Source organism: Oenanthe melanoleuca, chromosome 12 (assembly GCF_029582105.1).
Source record: "Oenanthe melanoleuca isolate GR-GAL-2019-014 chromosome 12, OMel1.0, whole genome shotgun sequence".
NCBI lineage: Eukaryota > Metazoa > Chordata > Aves > Passeriformes > Muscicapidae > Oenanthe > Oenanthe melanoleuca.
In genome coordinates this window covers 7,097,488-7,114,644 of record NC_079346.1, presented here as the reverse complement: position 1 = coordinate 7,114,644, position 17,157 = coordinate 7,097,488, and the positions used below count along the sequence as shown (strand labels likewise).

General features: G+C 40.9%; 1 protein-coding gene across 1 annotated transcript in view; it reads left to right on the top strand.

Moving 5' to 3' along the window:
* The window catches only part of PTPRG (protein tyrosine phosphatase receptor type G), a 380,979-nt gene that overhangs the window by 269,021 nt on the left and 94,801 nt on the right, over nt 1-17,157 (top strand). The window contains exon 6 of the mRNA XM_056501238.1: nt 6,099-6,165. Coding sequence (XP_056357213.1) covers nt 6,099-6,165 — 67 coding nt within the window. The remainder of the gene's footprint in view (nt 1-6,098; nt 6,166-17,157) is intronic.

Genomic DNA, 17,157 nt, shown 5'->3' with positions numbered 1-17,157 from the left:
TTTATCCACAATCAGATTTTACAATGTAGACTTCAAAAGGGAGAGAAACAAGAGGTGGGACAATGGAGTAGTGCAGAGCAGAAGGGTGTGGACCACAAAGCCAGGATCCTTTCCAAGTGCTGCAGACTGATGTAGGTTAAAGCATCGCTGTTCAGAAGGATTAGGAGCAGGGCCTGCCCAAGCTGATAGCTAGCCCCGAAATTTTTTGGCCCTGAAGACATGGATTTGAAGAGTTTCAAAAGCAATATCCCTAGTGCTTTCCCTTTAGTGAGAAAAGAATGTTTCTTTTGATGGCGATTATATTGGATTCTTTAAATCCTGTTGCTGTGATGATAAAATACTTATTGTGTGGCACAGTGTTCACATTAATGGGATTCTTCTAATTTCTGTTCTAAACCACTGAAAATCAGGTCCTTTCCCATAGAGATTGGAGACTGGCATCTGTCCAACATCACTGAGCTGATAGAAGAATAAATTGTTTAACCATGTTGATTGTCCTGAAACCCTACAGGACAATTTAATCTCTGCAACCTAGTTAATTCATAATGGTTTTCTTTTTCTTCTTAGCTGTTTGTACAGAGTGCTTGGAGCTTAGGATTTTGGCTGGTGAGTTGTATATCTTAACTGCAGGCTGTATGGGAGCTGAAGGCACACTGTTGGGGGAATATTACCCCTGACTTTCACTGTTGTAATTGAAAGTAGAGTTTGACACATTGGCATCTTTCTGTGTCAGCCATTGTCACTGGCTTCAGCTGCCACGGTTAAGTATGTAGTCATTCATCCTTGGCAGACACCATCCTTTGCAGCATGAGAGGATGGTCTCTGGATGTTAATGCTCAGCACTCTGGGAGCAGCTGGCTATATCGAATTCAAGGCATGCAGATTTTCTTGGCCATTTTACTTAGCAGATGGGTAAGGCTTGATAGATTGAAGATTTAGTTTCCAAGTCAAGGGCCAAATGTTGCAGTGGGAGAGAAAAGTAAATTATATCACTATTCAGAGGGGAAAGGCTCAGGTACTGTATCACAAAATTGTTGCCATTCATTTTCCTCTGCCTTGCACAAAATGCATGTCATTTCACCTTTCAATATAGCCGACTGTGGCATTCTCCTTCACTTTGAGATGCTTTGCAATACTGTCTGTGAGCCCATTTAATGAGCTTGAAAGCAGTTGCTGCAAATTTATGACAGTTTAATGTCTAAATGCCAGATATTTTTTAAGGTGGAAATGAAAGAGAAATTTGTATTTTGTATCAGCCCAAATAGGTGGGTTTTCTTCAGTTCTTTTTTCCCCATACCCTTTTTTTTCCACACAACATCTATTTAAACATGTTTTTTAAATGAAAGTGTATTCCTTATTCCAGATCTGTTCAAATTATTAATATTCACCTACTTTTCACAAGGTAGCTGGTACCAGTGATTAGAGGTCTTTGTGGTGCTCCCCCCAGACCTCCTTGGTTGGTGGGAGGATAATCTGTGTTTCAGAGAGGCAGCCTGGAGCTTTGGGCAACGGGGGGTGTCTGGTCCTTTGGACAGGGGTCTTAGAGTTAAGGTCTGATGTTGTTGTGCGGCCTCTCTAACTGCCTTTGGGAGTTTTCCTGCTTTTATTTGTTACTGCTGCTAAAATAAGCATGGTAAGATCAGTATTTTTGCCTGAAATCTTTTTTTCAGCTTTATAGAACTGCTTCCAGCAGAAAGACAGGTCATGGATTACTTACATGACTTCAGCATATGGCTTTAATTATACAGCATGTGGTATAAATTTTAACACTTTATGAGTGCTGAGTTTTGATAAATCAGGGTCTTCAGGAGGTTCTGAGTTTGTCTTATAGCATAATCAGATGAACAGGGAGCTTTGGCTGCTCTACAATGAGTGATAGAGAATGAGAATGGGTTTTTAACTCAGGAGAGCATGCTGAGCTCAGTACAGCTGCAGCAGAGTAGTACCTTCCCAGTAAAGTCTATTTTCACGTGTTGTGGCTTGGTGGCTGGCCTAGCATGGTCAGCCTGGCTGAGGTGCTCTGGTCTGTCCTCTGGTCACAGTCACTGAAACTCTCCTCTTTGGGGTATTAATGTTATCCTGAGAAGGGGCTGAGTTCCCAGCCCTGCCTCCAAGGGTTCAGCTGTAGAAACAGGACTTTGAAGCACAGGGACAACACTTTGTGCTGCTGAGAGTCGTTGACACTGCTGCCAATAGAGTTCCTGGCTGATCAGCCTTGTTCACTGAAGAAGGAATGATTTCTCAGACCCTGCATCAGATGCAGGAGCTGTAAGTAAATCTAACCTGTCTAGAGTATGGTTTCCATGATGACTTCATGCAAAGAACATATCTGGTTTATGACTGCAGAATGGGGTCACTGTGCCTTGCCTTCTCCAATATTGCAAATATTTCCCTTGTTCATTGCATTAACATCAAGCCATTCTTTCTATTCAGAATAGCATGTGCACCAGGTATTGAAGTCACCCAAAGGGCACAATAAACAAGAGATTTTGCTTCTTCATGTCATGTTCACCCATATTTACCCTATGGTGAGAGCTCTGTTAGCACAGGAAACTGCTTAATGACATCTCTGTGTTTGTTTTTCCATTGTGCTTAGCATGGTAGTTACCTATTTATTTCTGCTGAAGAGGATTACAGGCATTTTTCACTTATAAATGATGCACACAAGCATTATTTAATCTGTTTACTGCAGACCTATAGAGTGTTAGTCAGTTTTGAGCAAAAACATCTTGTACAGGAAACAACATTTGTAGTAGTGGTACTGTGGGTATTTTAGGGCAATTTCAGGATGCTTTTCCATCTGTCTGTTAATACTCACTCTGCAGCACTGTAGGCTTGTGTTTATGCCTGGAATTCTTGTGACTTAAGAAATTTGTCATTCTTGGTGTTTTTTCTGGTAAGGTCTTGAAGAAGTAGGGGGAAAAGAAAAGCTTTGCCCAGCTTAGGCAGGTGTGTGAAGCCAAAGTGCCCAGACCCAATTACAGCTGTGTGATCTTTCTCAAGGTATCAGCAGAAATCTGGAATGTAAGGTCAATCTGAATAATTCATTGCTGTTTTCCTTCAGGATATGTTCATAAGATAATGAAAAAATACATGGTTGGAACACGTACATAGCAAAGAAAGTTAAAAACAGTATGTAGGAGGGTATAAGCTCTGGCTACATGACATGGAATCATAAAGCAGATCAGAAGGACACTCCTTTTTCTGGAGATTTTTTTTCCTTTTTTCCTTCTGTGTTTTTTTTTTTTTCCTACTTTTTTTTTCCCCCCTTCCTTTCTTTTAAGTATCAGCTGTTATCAGAGACAGGATTCTTGTATGGGTGAATCTCTGATCTCAACCAGCATGGTAGCTGCAGGCCAGTTAAACCAGAGATGTGCAGCAATGGCAATAGAACTTGACATTTTGGATTTCAGAAACCTGATTTCCTCTGTGAGCACAGGCAGGAAAGGGATACAAAGAACTGAATAAAAAGAGAGAGAGAGAGATTAAATTCAAGGTGGGTTTTTTGGTTGTTTAAGAATTTGAAGAAGAAAAAGATGTAAGAAAACTTTTGTTCTGAAGCCTGAACCCTTCCACAAAATGAGAAAACTTTTGGTCACTTTTCTAATGGCCTTGCCAAGATTCTGAAACAGTTGTACTGAAGTGTAAGAGAACTGTGTGTGAATGTAAGGTTAGAAGAAGGAAAGCATTTGGAAAAAAATAAAGCTATATCCCATGCAGGTCTGAACTGACATCTCTGCAAGTGGTACTTGTTTGAATATGATTTTTAAAGAAATGGGAGATCCTGCTCCCCATACTGCTGGAGAAAACAAGATTACAGATGCATGGAGCATTTCCCTGCCATCCTGTGCCTGTTGGGTTTGTTCTGTTGAAGAACACAGCACATTTGCAGGATGTGCTATCAAAGGGGCTGCGTGGCCAGATCTATACAGCCACACCACCTCAGATTAAAGGGGCGCTGCCAGGGCTGAGGTTAACGATTGATCTACTTTGACACAAAATCCCAAAAGGAAGCGTTCTAACCTTTATGATCCTTTCTGTCTGTTTGCTTTCTTCAAACTGATTGCAGCTGTCACCAGAAATGAAACCAAAGTAAACAAAATAAAACTCTTTACCTCTCATGGTTAGGCAGCAATAAATAAAACATTATTTAAGTCCAGAGCAAGATTTTCTTATGTTCTTGTACTTAAATGGTGGTAGCATTTTAATGATTTTTTTTTTTCAATGGTGCCCATGGTTGGAGAAACCTGGATAAATTGAAAAGATGCAGGAATATGTCTCACAACGAGCTCTGTATTTTTAGTGTTTCTTTTTGATTTGTCAGATGTCAGACAGAACCTACAAAGTGGGTAATTGGGTCCACTGTCCTGTGATTCTTATTTATACAGGATCCAAAGTGTACAGAGCACCCTTTGGGCTTATAAAAGTTCATGCTTCAAAGAGCTTGCAGCCTTCAGGGTAATGGTGTTATGTCCAGCAACATCTGAGCTGTATATATTTCAAAGCTGCTTTTGCTGCTTTGATAATTTTATTGCATTTCTTGCCCTAGATGATCATTGCAAGTTCTGGACTACTGTGATGAGGAGAGGATTTTCAATTTCCATTTACAACACCAAACCATTTTGTCTCTAGAGAAGTGCATGAGAATATGTCATGAACACAGCAGAGTAGTTCACAGGGCAAATAAACAGAAAACAGAAAAGTGGTTTATTGTGGTTTATCTCAATGCAGTTGGCTGAGAAGATAATGAGATTTCCAAGATTCCTAATTAGTTATGGGGAGGAAGGACAAGATGAGAGCCGCTTGTGCTTGTGAAACTTGGGCAGTGGATTCCAATTTTCTTGTCAGGATATTAAAATTTGTGATATTTTTACAGCACATTTTTTGGATGTGCTGTGGTCAATGATGTCCTCCTAGGAACAGCTCCAAGCTGCTTCTGCCCTTCATAGATCAGTGTGTTCCCTGCTGGGCACAGGGTCCTTTCTCAGGGTTTTCTTCTTTTGTCTCCACTCCTTTCCAAAGACATTAATACACAGTCATAATATGATTAAACTTTGTTTTTCCTTGTGACATTGAAGCCATCAGCAGTTAGTAAGATACAGAGCAGCTCTTTTGCATTTGAGGTGTTGCCCATTAGGAGCTGTCCATCCAGAAATTATCAACACTACTCAGGTGCTGAAGCTGACTGGTGGGGAAAACAAAAAGAAGGATGTAACTCCTGATACATGGCAGCACTTATCTCCCAAAAGTAAATTGGCAAGTATCTTAAATAATGGAACATGTTCACAGAAATTGTGAGTTATTCCTACAATACCTCCGAAGAGGCGAAAGGTTAAAAAAAAAAATTGCATTATTGGTGCTAAATTCCTTGGCTGTGTGCAAGTAAGTGACTGAAATGATGGGTTTAATTTGGAAGTCATGGAGCTCAACAGGGTTAATCCTTCCTGCTGCCTTTCCCTCCTCTCTCTGTGCAGGATCTCACTGTTGTGGAGGACATGGGCAATTTCTGAATGATAGAAGGAATGTTGCAGGTTTTTGTCTGGCAGGGCGGGCAATTACACTGTCAAAAATTGATGATTATTTTTTTCTAGATCCTCTCACAGAGGTTTTTTTACCTTTCTTTTGTCCCAGTAACACTAAATTAAATAAATTTTATATATGAATAGCAATGAGATGCCAAGGCCCAGCTCCATTAGGGCTGAAAGGGATCCAGCTTCACTGACTGCACTGGCAGCACCAGATTTATGGCCATGTTGGTGAGGGATGAACTGGTCTGAGATGGCTTCTGTTTATCACAGCAGTTCTCCTCTATGAAAACAGGAATAGATGGAGAAAAATCAGCTCTGTATTTTTAGGCTTTGCAGGGCTGATAATGTGGTTAAAACTTTAAAGAATGCAGAGGACACTTTTTTTTAATTTACCTTCCTCAGTTTATTTTGTGACACCATGTACCTTTGGCATTTGTTGAAGATCCATTGTAAATATGTATACTTGTTAGGTAACATCTTTTTATTTTTTTTCTTGTTAGAAGATTAAACTGAAACTGTTCTGCCTAATGCCAGAGTAGATGTAACCAATCCTGTATCCTTTGCATGTAGGTCAGTCAGAGGGACAATTCAGCACTGGATCCCATTATCCATGGGTTGAAGGGCGTTGTACATCATGGTAAGTAGCTGCTTAAACTTTCTACTTGTTGGGAAGGGGAGAGGGGCAGAAGTGTTGTCCTTAAGGGATCAGGTCACCCCTGGAAGGACACAGTGAGCTCACACATTCCTCATTCACTGATGTTTAAGGGCATCACAGCCATTATTTGATTGGTAAAGATCAGAGTCATTTGTTACCTGAGAATGGTTTGGGGTGAACAGTAAACAATTTGTTTCTTTTCAGTCAGTGCTCCAGAATGCGTAAGTTATCAATCACAACCTGCTGCAATTTATCATTCATATTAGAACTTCGAAGGCAGCCTGGATACTTCACTCTGTTATTTATCTTCTGTTTGCTCTAAAAATACACCTCTGTGAAGTTTCTATTTGTTAATAAATTGTCTTTCAAATTTAGGGAACTGATAATGAAACAAAAAATTAGCTATCTATGAAAATTAATTAAACTTTGCAGCAGATGAACATCTTTCTAATGCTGACATAAATACGATCATTCAGCTGTTCTGATGCATATACCTATTATCCTTGAACTTGTAGCAGGTAGTAAAATAAATATTAATATATTTTATACTTTTATAACCAATTTTTTACTTGGGAATTTTCCTGAAGCCTTACCACAGGTAATGCATCATCAGCAGTGACATCAAGATGCTCCGGTTCCCAAAGTCCTCTTGTCAGGTTTTAAAATAATGATTTGTAAAGTTTTAATAATCTCATTGTAATTCAAAAGGCATCTGCTGGAATGGTGCTCAGTACAATAATAAATCTCTGTTCCATCTATAGTGCTGTGATAAAACATCTTTGCACCTTTTCTGAGGATTGTCTTTAGACATTACCTATTGCTGTAGAGCTTAACAGACACTTTTTTTCTCTTGACTGCAAACCTAAAACTAGTTGACAGTGTTAGATTAAAACAAATAGGATCTTGGATTAATTGTTTTCCTTTCAGTATCATTTAACTTTGTAACTGGGAAGGCCAATAAATCCAAACACAGTGAAAAACGGGTTAAATGATAACATGCCATAAAGTGCTTCATTTAGAGAATTTTCCTTAGCTCTTGCTGCTTATAAATTGCAGTGTTCTGCCATGAAATAAAAACAACACACTGAGCTGAAAAACTGGTGTGGTTTTCCACAAAAATAGAAGTTATTACCTTGCTGCCTCTGGATAACAAAACAGGCCAGAAAAAGCAAAGCTGGGATGTGTTAGGCTGTGAGGTTTTTTTTCAATGTCTGTGCAATTTGACACTGCAGCCAAGCTGCCATTTGACTGGACTGGGATCCCTTTTTACTTTTGTTCTTTACCTGCTTTCTATTCCAAAACTCCCAACTCCTGCAAGCACACAGTGTTTTAGCCACCTCATCAGGTTTTCCTGCTCCCTGTCTCACTCCTTGCAGGCAAAACAGCCACTCATGGATAATCACACCAGTGTCTCCTAAGAGGATTATTCCATTCCCAAAATTAATTGTTTGGGTAGGATGTGACTCGGTCCTGAGGCTGTGATTCCCTGACCACATAATGATCAGTCCATCTCCATGTTGTCTTACCCACAGCAAAATCTGGGTGGATAAAAGGCATTTATTTTTGTTTTGCACACAATGCACAGAAGTCTGCTAGTGTTTCAAGTAAAGGAAATCACTTGATATATTTCAATAGCTTGTTTCCTTTTCAAAACATTAAGGAAGAAAGAGGAAAATCATGCTTTCCTTCCTGTTTCAAGGGCCCTGATTAAAGACCTTTTCTGAGGCTCTTTTGGTGGTTAGAGTAAAGGAATTTCCTCCTGCAAAGCAGTTGTTGAAAGAGATCATTCTCTTTAACTTAAATATTGATAGAACACTTCAGTGAAGAATTCTCATATCATATCTCTCTTTTAATGCTATTATACAGAATAATGGTAAATATGTGAGGGTTTTATTCCAGATTCTCACATTTCTTTTCTTGATGTGATTTACTTATATCTTACACAAGCACAGTTTTGTGAATTTATCTGAAAAGCTTCTTCCTGCCTTCCATTTCTCTGCATTTAACTGGGACCCTAAGGCAAGATGGACTTTTTGGCTGAAATACAGTGGAAAACTCTTGTGGCTTTTGAATAAAGTGGTTGGATCAAGTAGGAATCCAACAAAAGAAGGCAAAATTGAAACCTTAAGTTTCTTTGCATTTTATAACATTTCCATTACTGTGTTGGCTTTAGGTGGTTGTCACAATACAGAGGCACATACATATAATGTAAAAATTAAGAATGCATACAAACATTGAGGTTTTCTTGTTCCTCTCCCTCCATCTGGCAGAACATGTTTCCTGGGCTGTGCTGAACAGTGACTCCTTCCTCACACTCATTCAGTTTTCAGCATGGGAATGGCACAGCCACACAAACCTCATCATCCTCATTTTGTCATTTACTGGAAGGCCTGATCCTGTATGGGGACCCCACTCTGCACCCCACTGTACAGGGCTCATTGGCTGTGCCCATAGTGGGGACAGATCAGGTAACACTCAGGTGGATAGAGAGATGGTACTCATGAATGATGAGCTGAGTGTTTTTAAATTTTTTTTTAATATCCTTTTTCTTTTTTTCTGTGAAGTTCTTATATTCTTACATTGCCCTTCCAGGGGTATGCAAACATTTCCAAAGTCAGAAGTTCTTTCTGTAGAAGTGAAAGCAATTTTTGCTTGATATTTCATCAGGGATTTGAATTACTTACTAATTTGATGGAACATAAATAATTGTGCCCTTCACAGTGTCACCAGCTTAGTAACAATGATAGAGAAACATACACATAAAAATCAATACGGGCTTAGTTGCTGCTTAGTTGATTTTGTTTCCTCATCTCCAGGCATAATTTTGTAGAATCTTAATGGCCACATTAAACTTAATTTTAGATGAGCAACCATATAGAGTTCCTTAGCTGGAAGGGAAACCATGGTGTACCAAACTGCCAAATGATGTCTGGATCTATGATGATGCTTTGGCGTTTGCCCCATATTCTTCCTGCTGAACAGGATGTTCCCACACCTCTCCCCAGCTCCTGTATCTGCCCTCGAAGAGCATCACAGGAACACCTAGGAGGCTCTTACAGGGGCTGTCAAATGCTTGTTGCTGGTTTTAAAATTGCTTTTGGTTTTGTGCTCTGCCAAGGATTTGTCACACCTCCTGCCAGCCAGGTGCCTGCTCTTCTCACTCCTGCTTTCCCTGCCCCAGGGCACGTGGAGAGGTGCCTGCCACTGAGCCCAGCCAGGACTGACAGCTGGGAGTGGGCAGCCCTCCCTGGAGAAGGGATGGGGTACAAGCAGGTGGGATTTGGATTTTCTGATGCTGACTTGCCAGTGTCTTTCAGCGCTGATTGCTGGGGGTCTTTTTTAGCTCCTCTACAAATGCTCTTCTCGCCCTGAAAGCTGGTGGGAAGGGTTTTCAGCAGTGCTGATGCTGGTAGGACAGATGGTGCATGTTGTTCATTGAAGTTGGATCTTAGGTCAAAAAGTCACTGGTGCCTGGCTGTGATTGCACCACACATGGGGCAGTGTTGCACATCTGACTCCTCTGCCTGTTTTGCTGCTGTGCTCAGCTGGGTGCCCTGCCCTGAGCCCCTCTCTGCTCCTCATCCTTCTTTGTGGTGCTGAGGATAGAAGGCAGGAAGAAGCTGCATTGTGCAGGGGCTGAGGAGGCTGGTGAGCTCAGAGGGAATGATTGTGCCCTTGTGGGAATAGAGTATGTGAAATACCAGTTTTGTGTTATACAGCTGATTTGCATTAAAATGGTTATGAAAGCTTTTGCCTGCCGCATGTTCCAGCAAGGTCTCAGAGGAGCACCTGGCAGGATGGAGCTATTGCACAAAAACATTGCTTTTCCCACCTTTGCTGTCTTTGGTTTGCCCTTTTTGGTACTGTTTTGTATGTAAGCCTCTTAGAGAAGCCTTTTCCTTGTTTTTACCAGCTGCCTGGAAGGCATTAAAGTGAACCTTGTTCCCTGATGTCAGTGCTGGGGCAGCACCCAGTGCTGGAGGCTGTGTGACATTCACCTTTTCCCAGCCTGGCACAGCTGTTCTGCACAGGACCCCAATCCTCTTTCATTGTGCAGGCAAAGTGCTGTCAGAGGGGCCAGCAGCCCACACTACCCCAGGCCCCTGAAAAGATTTCAGGGTGATGGAAACCATGTTTTTGTCACTATGTCCTGTCCTCTGTGGCTGTCATCAAGAATCTACACTGATCAGCAGAAAATTATTATTGGAGCACAAATAAATTACCACAGCAGAAAAGGTTCAATGTCACAAAAACGGGGCTCTTATTCCCTTCCTTGTCAAAAGTGAGCTCTGAAAATCAAAGTGCTACCAGATCAAAAGCTTAGGTACAAAGTGAATCAATGTCATCTGTTGCTTGTTTGTGAACATGAGGTGGGGTGAGGGGAGGAGAGGAACCTTTGTTTATTTAAAAGAGAGGTTGGAAAAAAGTCTTAAAGAGCTGTAACTGGAACCCAGCATGGAGCAGAGTGTAGCCTTGGATTTCCCTTGAGATGGGCCAGGAGTGGTCAGGCAAGTGATTACTAAAATTTCTGGTCTTGCTGGGGAGAACTTAACAAAATACAGTGGAAACAACTGCTTTAATAATGAAAAAGGATAGAGAATAAATATGTTGCACATCTCTGTAGTTGTCCAAGGTGAAAAATCAGTGAATAACCTGTTAAAATAAATCAGCACTAAAAAAGAAGCAATCTAGACAGTGTTAGTTACCCTGTGGATCTATCACACAGGAAGGCATAATAACAAGAAAACACCATTAGCACCATGACACTTTTTTTCTTTTGTTTTGAACTTCAACCATAACACCGCCTGACAAGCTGTTTGCCTTCTACACCAAATATCACGGGTTGTAGAGAAGAGGGGTGGGGCAGAGGGGTGAAGGTGAGATGTGGTACCATGGGACCTCATCTTTGAAAGCAAAACTTTGAAGAAATCAGCAGCTCAATTTGGAACAAGGAAGGGCCATCAAAGGGAGAGCAGCACCGTATGTTAAGCTGAGAAGGAAATGTGGAGGAGCGTTTCTTTTTCCTCAGGGATGAGCTGGATATATTCTTTTGTTTTCTGATCTGTTCCTGTGTTCACAGTCAGAGTAGCCCTGTGAAAGGGGCCAGGACACGATTGCTGTGGAGCAAAGGGGGGAAGGAGGGGAGTGGGAAATGGAGATGAGAGCAGAGGTGATAAGTTCACACCTTTATATAGGGCAGCTCTGTGCATAGCTGCAGGGGTCTGTATCACTGAAAGGAATAAATGGTGGAAGTGTTGGAAATCTCTGGTCCTTCACCTGTCTGTTCTGGTTATGGCTGAGTTAAGACCAGCAAGCTGACAGAGAATTAACAGATTGCACAGAAAAACTAATTCAAATTAAAAAATAATAATAATAATAATAATAAAAAGATCGTACTTGTATAGTTAATTAAAGCTGATGCTGAATGTGAACAAATGATCTGCAGGGAGTAGGAGTTGGGTGCTATGCTGGTGGTTTTTAGGGATGTTCACTAAGGCATGAGGGATAGAGAAGTCTGAGAACATGTGGGTTTGCTCTGGAGCAGATGTGAACCATCCATGCTCCTCTGGGCACTCAGAGTCCAGCTTTTTCCAGGGGTCCTCCTCTCCTCTAAACTTCCTCATAGTTTCTTTTTCCTCCTCTTGCTGGTGCATATTCTGTATTTCCTGCCTGTCCAGCCTCATGTACCTCTGCCTCAGGTTAGGTTTTATGAAACCTGGAGAAGTCTCATCCCAGTCTAGAATGCCAACAGCTGCTTTGCATCAGCACTGCTTAAGCATGAAAGGTTCAGAATAACATTTTCCTTCTTTAAAGAGTTCAGACCTCTTCTCTGCAGCTAAGCCTTTTCCTCCTAAGCTGTTTTAAGAAAAGGAGAGGAAAAAAATAAGCCTGAGACCAACACGTGGCATAGAAATTATTTTTGTGAATAAGAGACTTGCCTTTTTTATTTTTCCTCCTGGTTTTTTGTACTTCTCAGATTAAATTAGTCTGCAGGACTGTTATTATCTCACTCCCCTCCTCCCTGCCATGCTGTGCTTTCTGTGTCCTTACAGCTCCTTACATTGCTCAGCAGAGGCTCTTTTTAAAAAAAAAAATTAAATAAAAGTGAGAAAAATAATTGCACAATAAATGACAAGAATTACCCTGAGTACAGAGGACTGTCAGATACTGCCCTTCCTGCAGGATTTACACAGCAAGCACTCATCTGATGATCTTTTCAGTTAAAGTAATATATAGCATTTGTAGTCTCATCTTTAAAATCACCCCCATGAGTCTGGTCCTTGGCTGTGCTTTGCTGCCTGCTTTATCTGGGAATATGCAACATGGGGTCCTTTTGATTATTTTTGTGTGTTTGCTTTTTAAAAGTTTGAATGCAGAAGCTTTAGAATGTCTTGGCTCATTGTGAAAATGAAATTGGCAATAATATTGTTTAACAAATTTGGGAGACTTTCAAAGCTCTTCATGTTGGTATTGGAGATTTCAGTTATTCAAAGTGTAGCTGGGTACCTATCAGGCACTGCACATACGTTAATTTTGGAAATAAGCTCATTTTAAGATATTGTTTTCAATGCAGCCAAGTTCCTGTTTTCTTACAGAAAATCGTGATGAAAGTCCCAAAGCATTCCATGAGATATAAATGGACTTGGCATATAGTTATTTTCTTGTGATGTCCAATCCAAGTTCCTGTTAGATTTAAAAGAGTTTTGATCACAGATAGTTATGTGCTGTTTACCTGCCTATCTCAAGAAGCCTCTTACTCCAGTGATTTGGTTAAAATTCAGGTCTATCTTTATCCAGTGATTTACAGACTGTATTTTTAGCAAGTCAGTCCTTGAAGGCAAAATGTTCAACTGATGGCTCTTTCAATATAATATTTGTTGGCACCAGCTTGTGAAAACTGCAGTAGTTAGTGGAGATCCACTGCAGGTATCTGGTTTAAGATCTGATTTTTTTTCCTCTGTTCAGTAAATTATTGTGCACAATTTAGTATTAGTTCAGACCTAGTGGTGATGACTTGTAGATAGGTCAGGCTTTTAAAGCATGTCTGCAGTTGCTCTGCCTTTGGGTCAGGTTCAACAGAAAATGGCCCTTTGTCCCATGCAGAATGCTGGGGAGATTTCTCAGCCCAAACAAAGAATATGCTGGGTGTGACTTTTCACAGACCAAGAGGCCGATGTGAATGTTGTATCAGAAGGTCAAATATGTTACCAGCTGGCTCAGTTAATTGTTTTTTGTGAATGTAAGAGCTGAAATACAATATTGTCCTTTCATACTGTGGAACACTTAGTATTTTGAATGCCACATTCATTGTCTTAATGGTTAACAATGAATCTATGGTGCTTGCTATTTTTTCCTTTGGGTGAACATGTTTTTCTGAGCATTGGTGCTGTAAACAAAGCATTGCTGTGGATAAAACTGCATTAGTGGGGCCATGTTTTGGATACTGCTCTGGCTGCATCACCTGGAGCACTGGTGGCAGCAGCAGCAGGTTGTTGTTCTTTCCCAGGGGAATGCTCTGTATTTCGAGGGCCTGTCCTTAGGGTCAGGATCTCTGGGGCTCTGCTTTGCTGGTTGTTTATATTTCTGTTTGGGTGCTCAGGTGCTGGGATGGGAGGAGGATGAGGAGCAGCAGCAGAGAGCATTGTAGGGCTCTGGTTTATGGGTGAGGAGGTGGCTCATGGGTCAGTTTTGCAGCATTGATTGCAGTGATCCGCAGGTGTTTGCAGGTGAACACATTTGCTTTGCTGTCTTTTATTGCTTCTGTCTGCCAGTTATTTCCTAGCATCTGTCAGCAAATGCTGTCTCATCAATCATGCAGTTTCCAGCCTTTTCCACTTTCTTCCTCCTGGAAACTCCTCACTCCACTCAGTTTCCAGCCTCCTGGACACCATGCCCATCCCAGGCACTGTAAATGGGAAACAGGAATTGTTAATAAAAGACAGTGAAGAAAGGTTTGTTATTATTTCCAACCTTGTTCTTTTTCATTTAGTAGGAACTAAATATACATGCATACATGTGCCTATATATATATATATATGTATATAAAAAAATTCTATGATAATCAGTGAATACTTTTGCTTAGCCTGGATATTATTCTCCTTACAGTTTTGCCACCAACAACAATAACTTATTTAACCTTGAAATCTTTAAAATGATATGACTTCAAAATGCCATTTTCAAAACTGTCTCTAGCTCTTAGGAACTTTAATTTCACGGCATTTACTGTTTCAATGTGCTCTTGAAGGATATGGCAGGCAGGCACTGGAGTTTCAGTTTTTCTTTAAATTTCATGTGAAGATCTTTGTGACTCCAGTTTCTAAAACTCTGCACCATGCATCTAGATGGCAAGCAATACAAAAGAATGGTACGTTTTCAAAAGTGTTACATTATTAAAGCATAATCAATTGATTATCATCTATTTTAGTAGCCATTTTAATCCCATTATATGTATTTTTTTTCATTTTAATCTTTGGCATTCATTAATGGAAACTTAGAGCGTTGCTTGTAGCCATGAAAAATTAGATCGAGTACACCCTGCCCTACTTAAACTGAGTATTAGCAAAGCTGCTTTTTCCTTGAGAGATGCTTTTTCACAGCTGACTATGACTTCCCAAGTGCTTAAGAAAAAGCACTATCCCTAATTGATAACCAAAAATTAATCATAGTCAGATACTTCCAGTTTGCATTCAAATAAGGTATTTCTCTGTCTAAATAAGCTTCCTTTACTTGATTATTCATATTGTAGTTCAAAATGTTTAAAAATGAAAGACAGAGTTGGATGAAATGTAGACTACTTAATACAGTGTGTATTTAATATAAAAGTTATGCATTATTCATCTTTGCAATTTGAATAACTTTGAATTTAGCATCCCTGTTCTTCATCTTTTCCTTTGATGAACAATTAATTATTAAAATATAATATTGTCAGCATATGGCACAAAAATCCTTGAAAGTGTAAAATGAGCTTCCTTCTCCTGCCATCCTTTGATAAAGGGATACCATATTTGTGGTTTTGCACAGAGCCTTTATCCAGCATCTGAAGTGATTCCATCCTTGTAATAAAAAGGTTACAAAAGTTAGAAATAGTTAAATTGTTAATTTTAACTGCGACATTTTTTCTTAAATTCATGAGGAAAGCACTTTTCAAAATGTGCCTCTGCCTCCCAGCTCTTTCATGTGCAGTCATTGGCTGTTAATGCAGGGGATGTTGGTGTATTCAAACACTCTTTGGGATTCATGGTGGCCCACTGTGTGCTGATGTAGAGAGACAGCTCTAAAATAGAAATCCAGTGTCAAGGTTTGTGTACTGTGGAAATCAAATCCTGTCACTGAGTTTCTCATTTCCTAACTGAGTTTTTCTGCATAAAAATGAGCCAATCAAATTAAATGCGACCTTTTGCTGTGATTATGACTTCTTGATTAGAATCTCTTTGAACTTTGGCCAGTCACATATATTTTAGTATTTATTATTTAAGCACACTTTTTCTCACAGAGGTATGCTATCACAAGGAAAATATATGGATTATTATTTGTTTATTTCCTTTTTGGAGATGAAGATGAGGTGAAAATCTACTTGGGTTAGAAGGGAAGGAATTGACCACCAAGAGGTATCAGTATTGCCTTGACTTTAATAGAATTACTCATATTTTGGGATGCTAAAAGCTATGAAAACATCACAGACCTGTTGATATTGTGCAGAAAACAGAAAATACATGAAGTGTATGTATCATTGGCATCGTGCAGCAGCAGTGGAGTTAAAAAAATCCCCTGATTATCAGATTGCTGCTAAGAGGTTTAGGCAACTCCTGATTTGATCAAGACTTCTAGAAGACTGTGGGATGCTGTGGAAGTGAATTCTGCAGACTTCATCCTATTTGGAAGACGTGTGTGTCAATCACCAGCCCACCTGCTTCTCCCTTCTGTTGGGGTGGGGAGGGGGTGGAAGTGGGTTTGCTCAGCAGCTCTGGTGAGACAGAAAAAAGAGTTCCCTCTGCCCAAGTGTGAACTCCTGTCTGAGGCATGCAGAATATTGAAAGTAAGGAATAGAGATGTTCAGGAGTGCCCCTGTGTCAGCCTGCCTGAGGCAGTGAGCACCTCTGCACAGGCTGAGAGGGCTATTCAGCCTCCAAGTCAACATGAATTGCAGAGGATAAATGCTCAGGGATAGCAGGGAAATCGCCTTGCCTGCAGCTGTTCTCTCCTCTTGTTTATTTCTTTTTCTTCACGGTGTTAAATATTATCAGCTTGTCACTGTTACTTGCAGGTGAATGCTTCCAGTGCTTAGGTCTGTATTTCAGGCTGTCCAAGGGGATTCCCAGAGAAAAAACGGTCCCCAGGCTGTTGGACCCTGGAAGGAGTTTCTTGGATTTGGGAGAAGGGGCAGCAGTTTTCCCTGTGGACCCTGTTTGTGGTGCAGTGCTGGCTGTGTCTGGCAGCACCCTGGCAGTGCCAGCAGGGTGGCTGCAGGAGGCCTGAGTGAGCACTGCTTGCAGGTTGCTTTGAGCACCACACTGAGCTTCAGCAGTGTCCTGTGTCCCTGCTCCTCAGCCCAGCTGCCTGGCAGCTCCCAGAGAACTTTGGCTGAGCAGCCTGGCTCTGCCTCCTCCATCTCAGCAATCCACTGAGGGTTTGACTCTGCTCCTGCATCCCTTTCTGCCTCTGGCAGAGATGGGACAGATCCACTGCCTGATGTTCTTTGATCAGGCAGCAGCAAACAGGACCACTGGGCCTGGCTGTGTCCCACTGGGTTCTGTCTCGCTGCCATCCAGCTGGAGAGCCATGTACTGAGTGCTGGAACCAAATACCTACAGCATTATTTCTATACTGACATAAACCAGGGGGTAGCAAGTGCATTTCACACCTGCACACGTTCAGATTAGGAGGGTGTGTGTTTGGGATGGGCCTGACTAACATTTTGGCTGCTCTTTTAATAACCCACACGTCAGCTCTTACAGAGGGTTTCCATTTTTCATT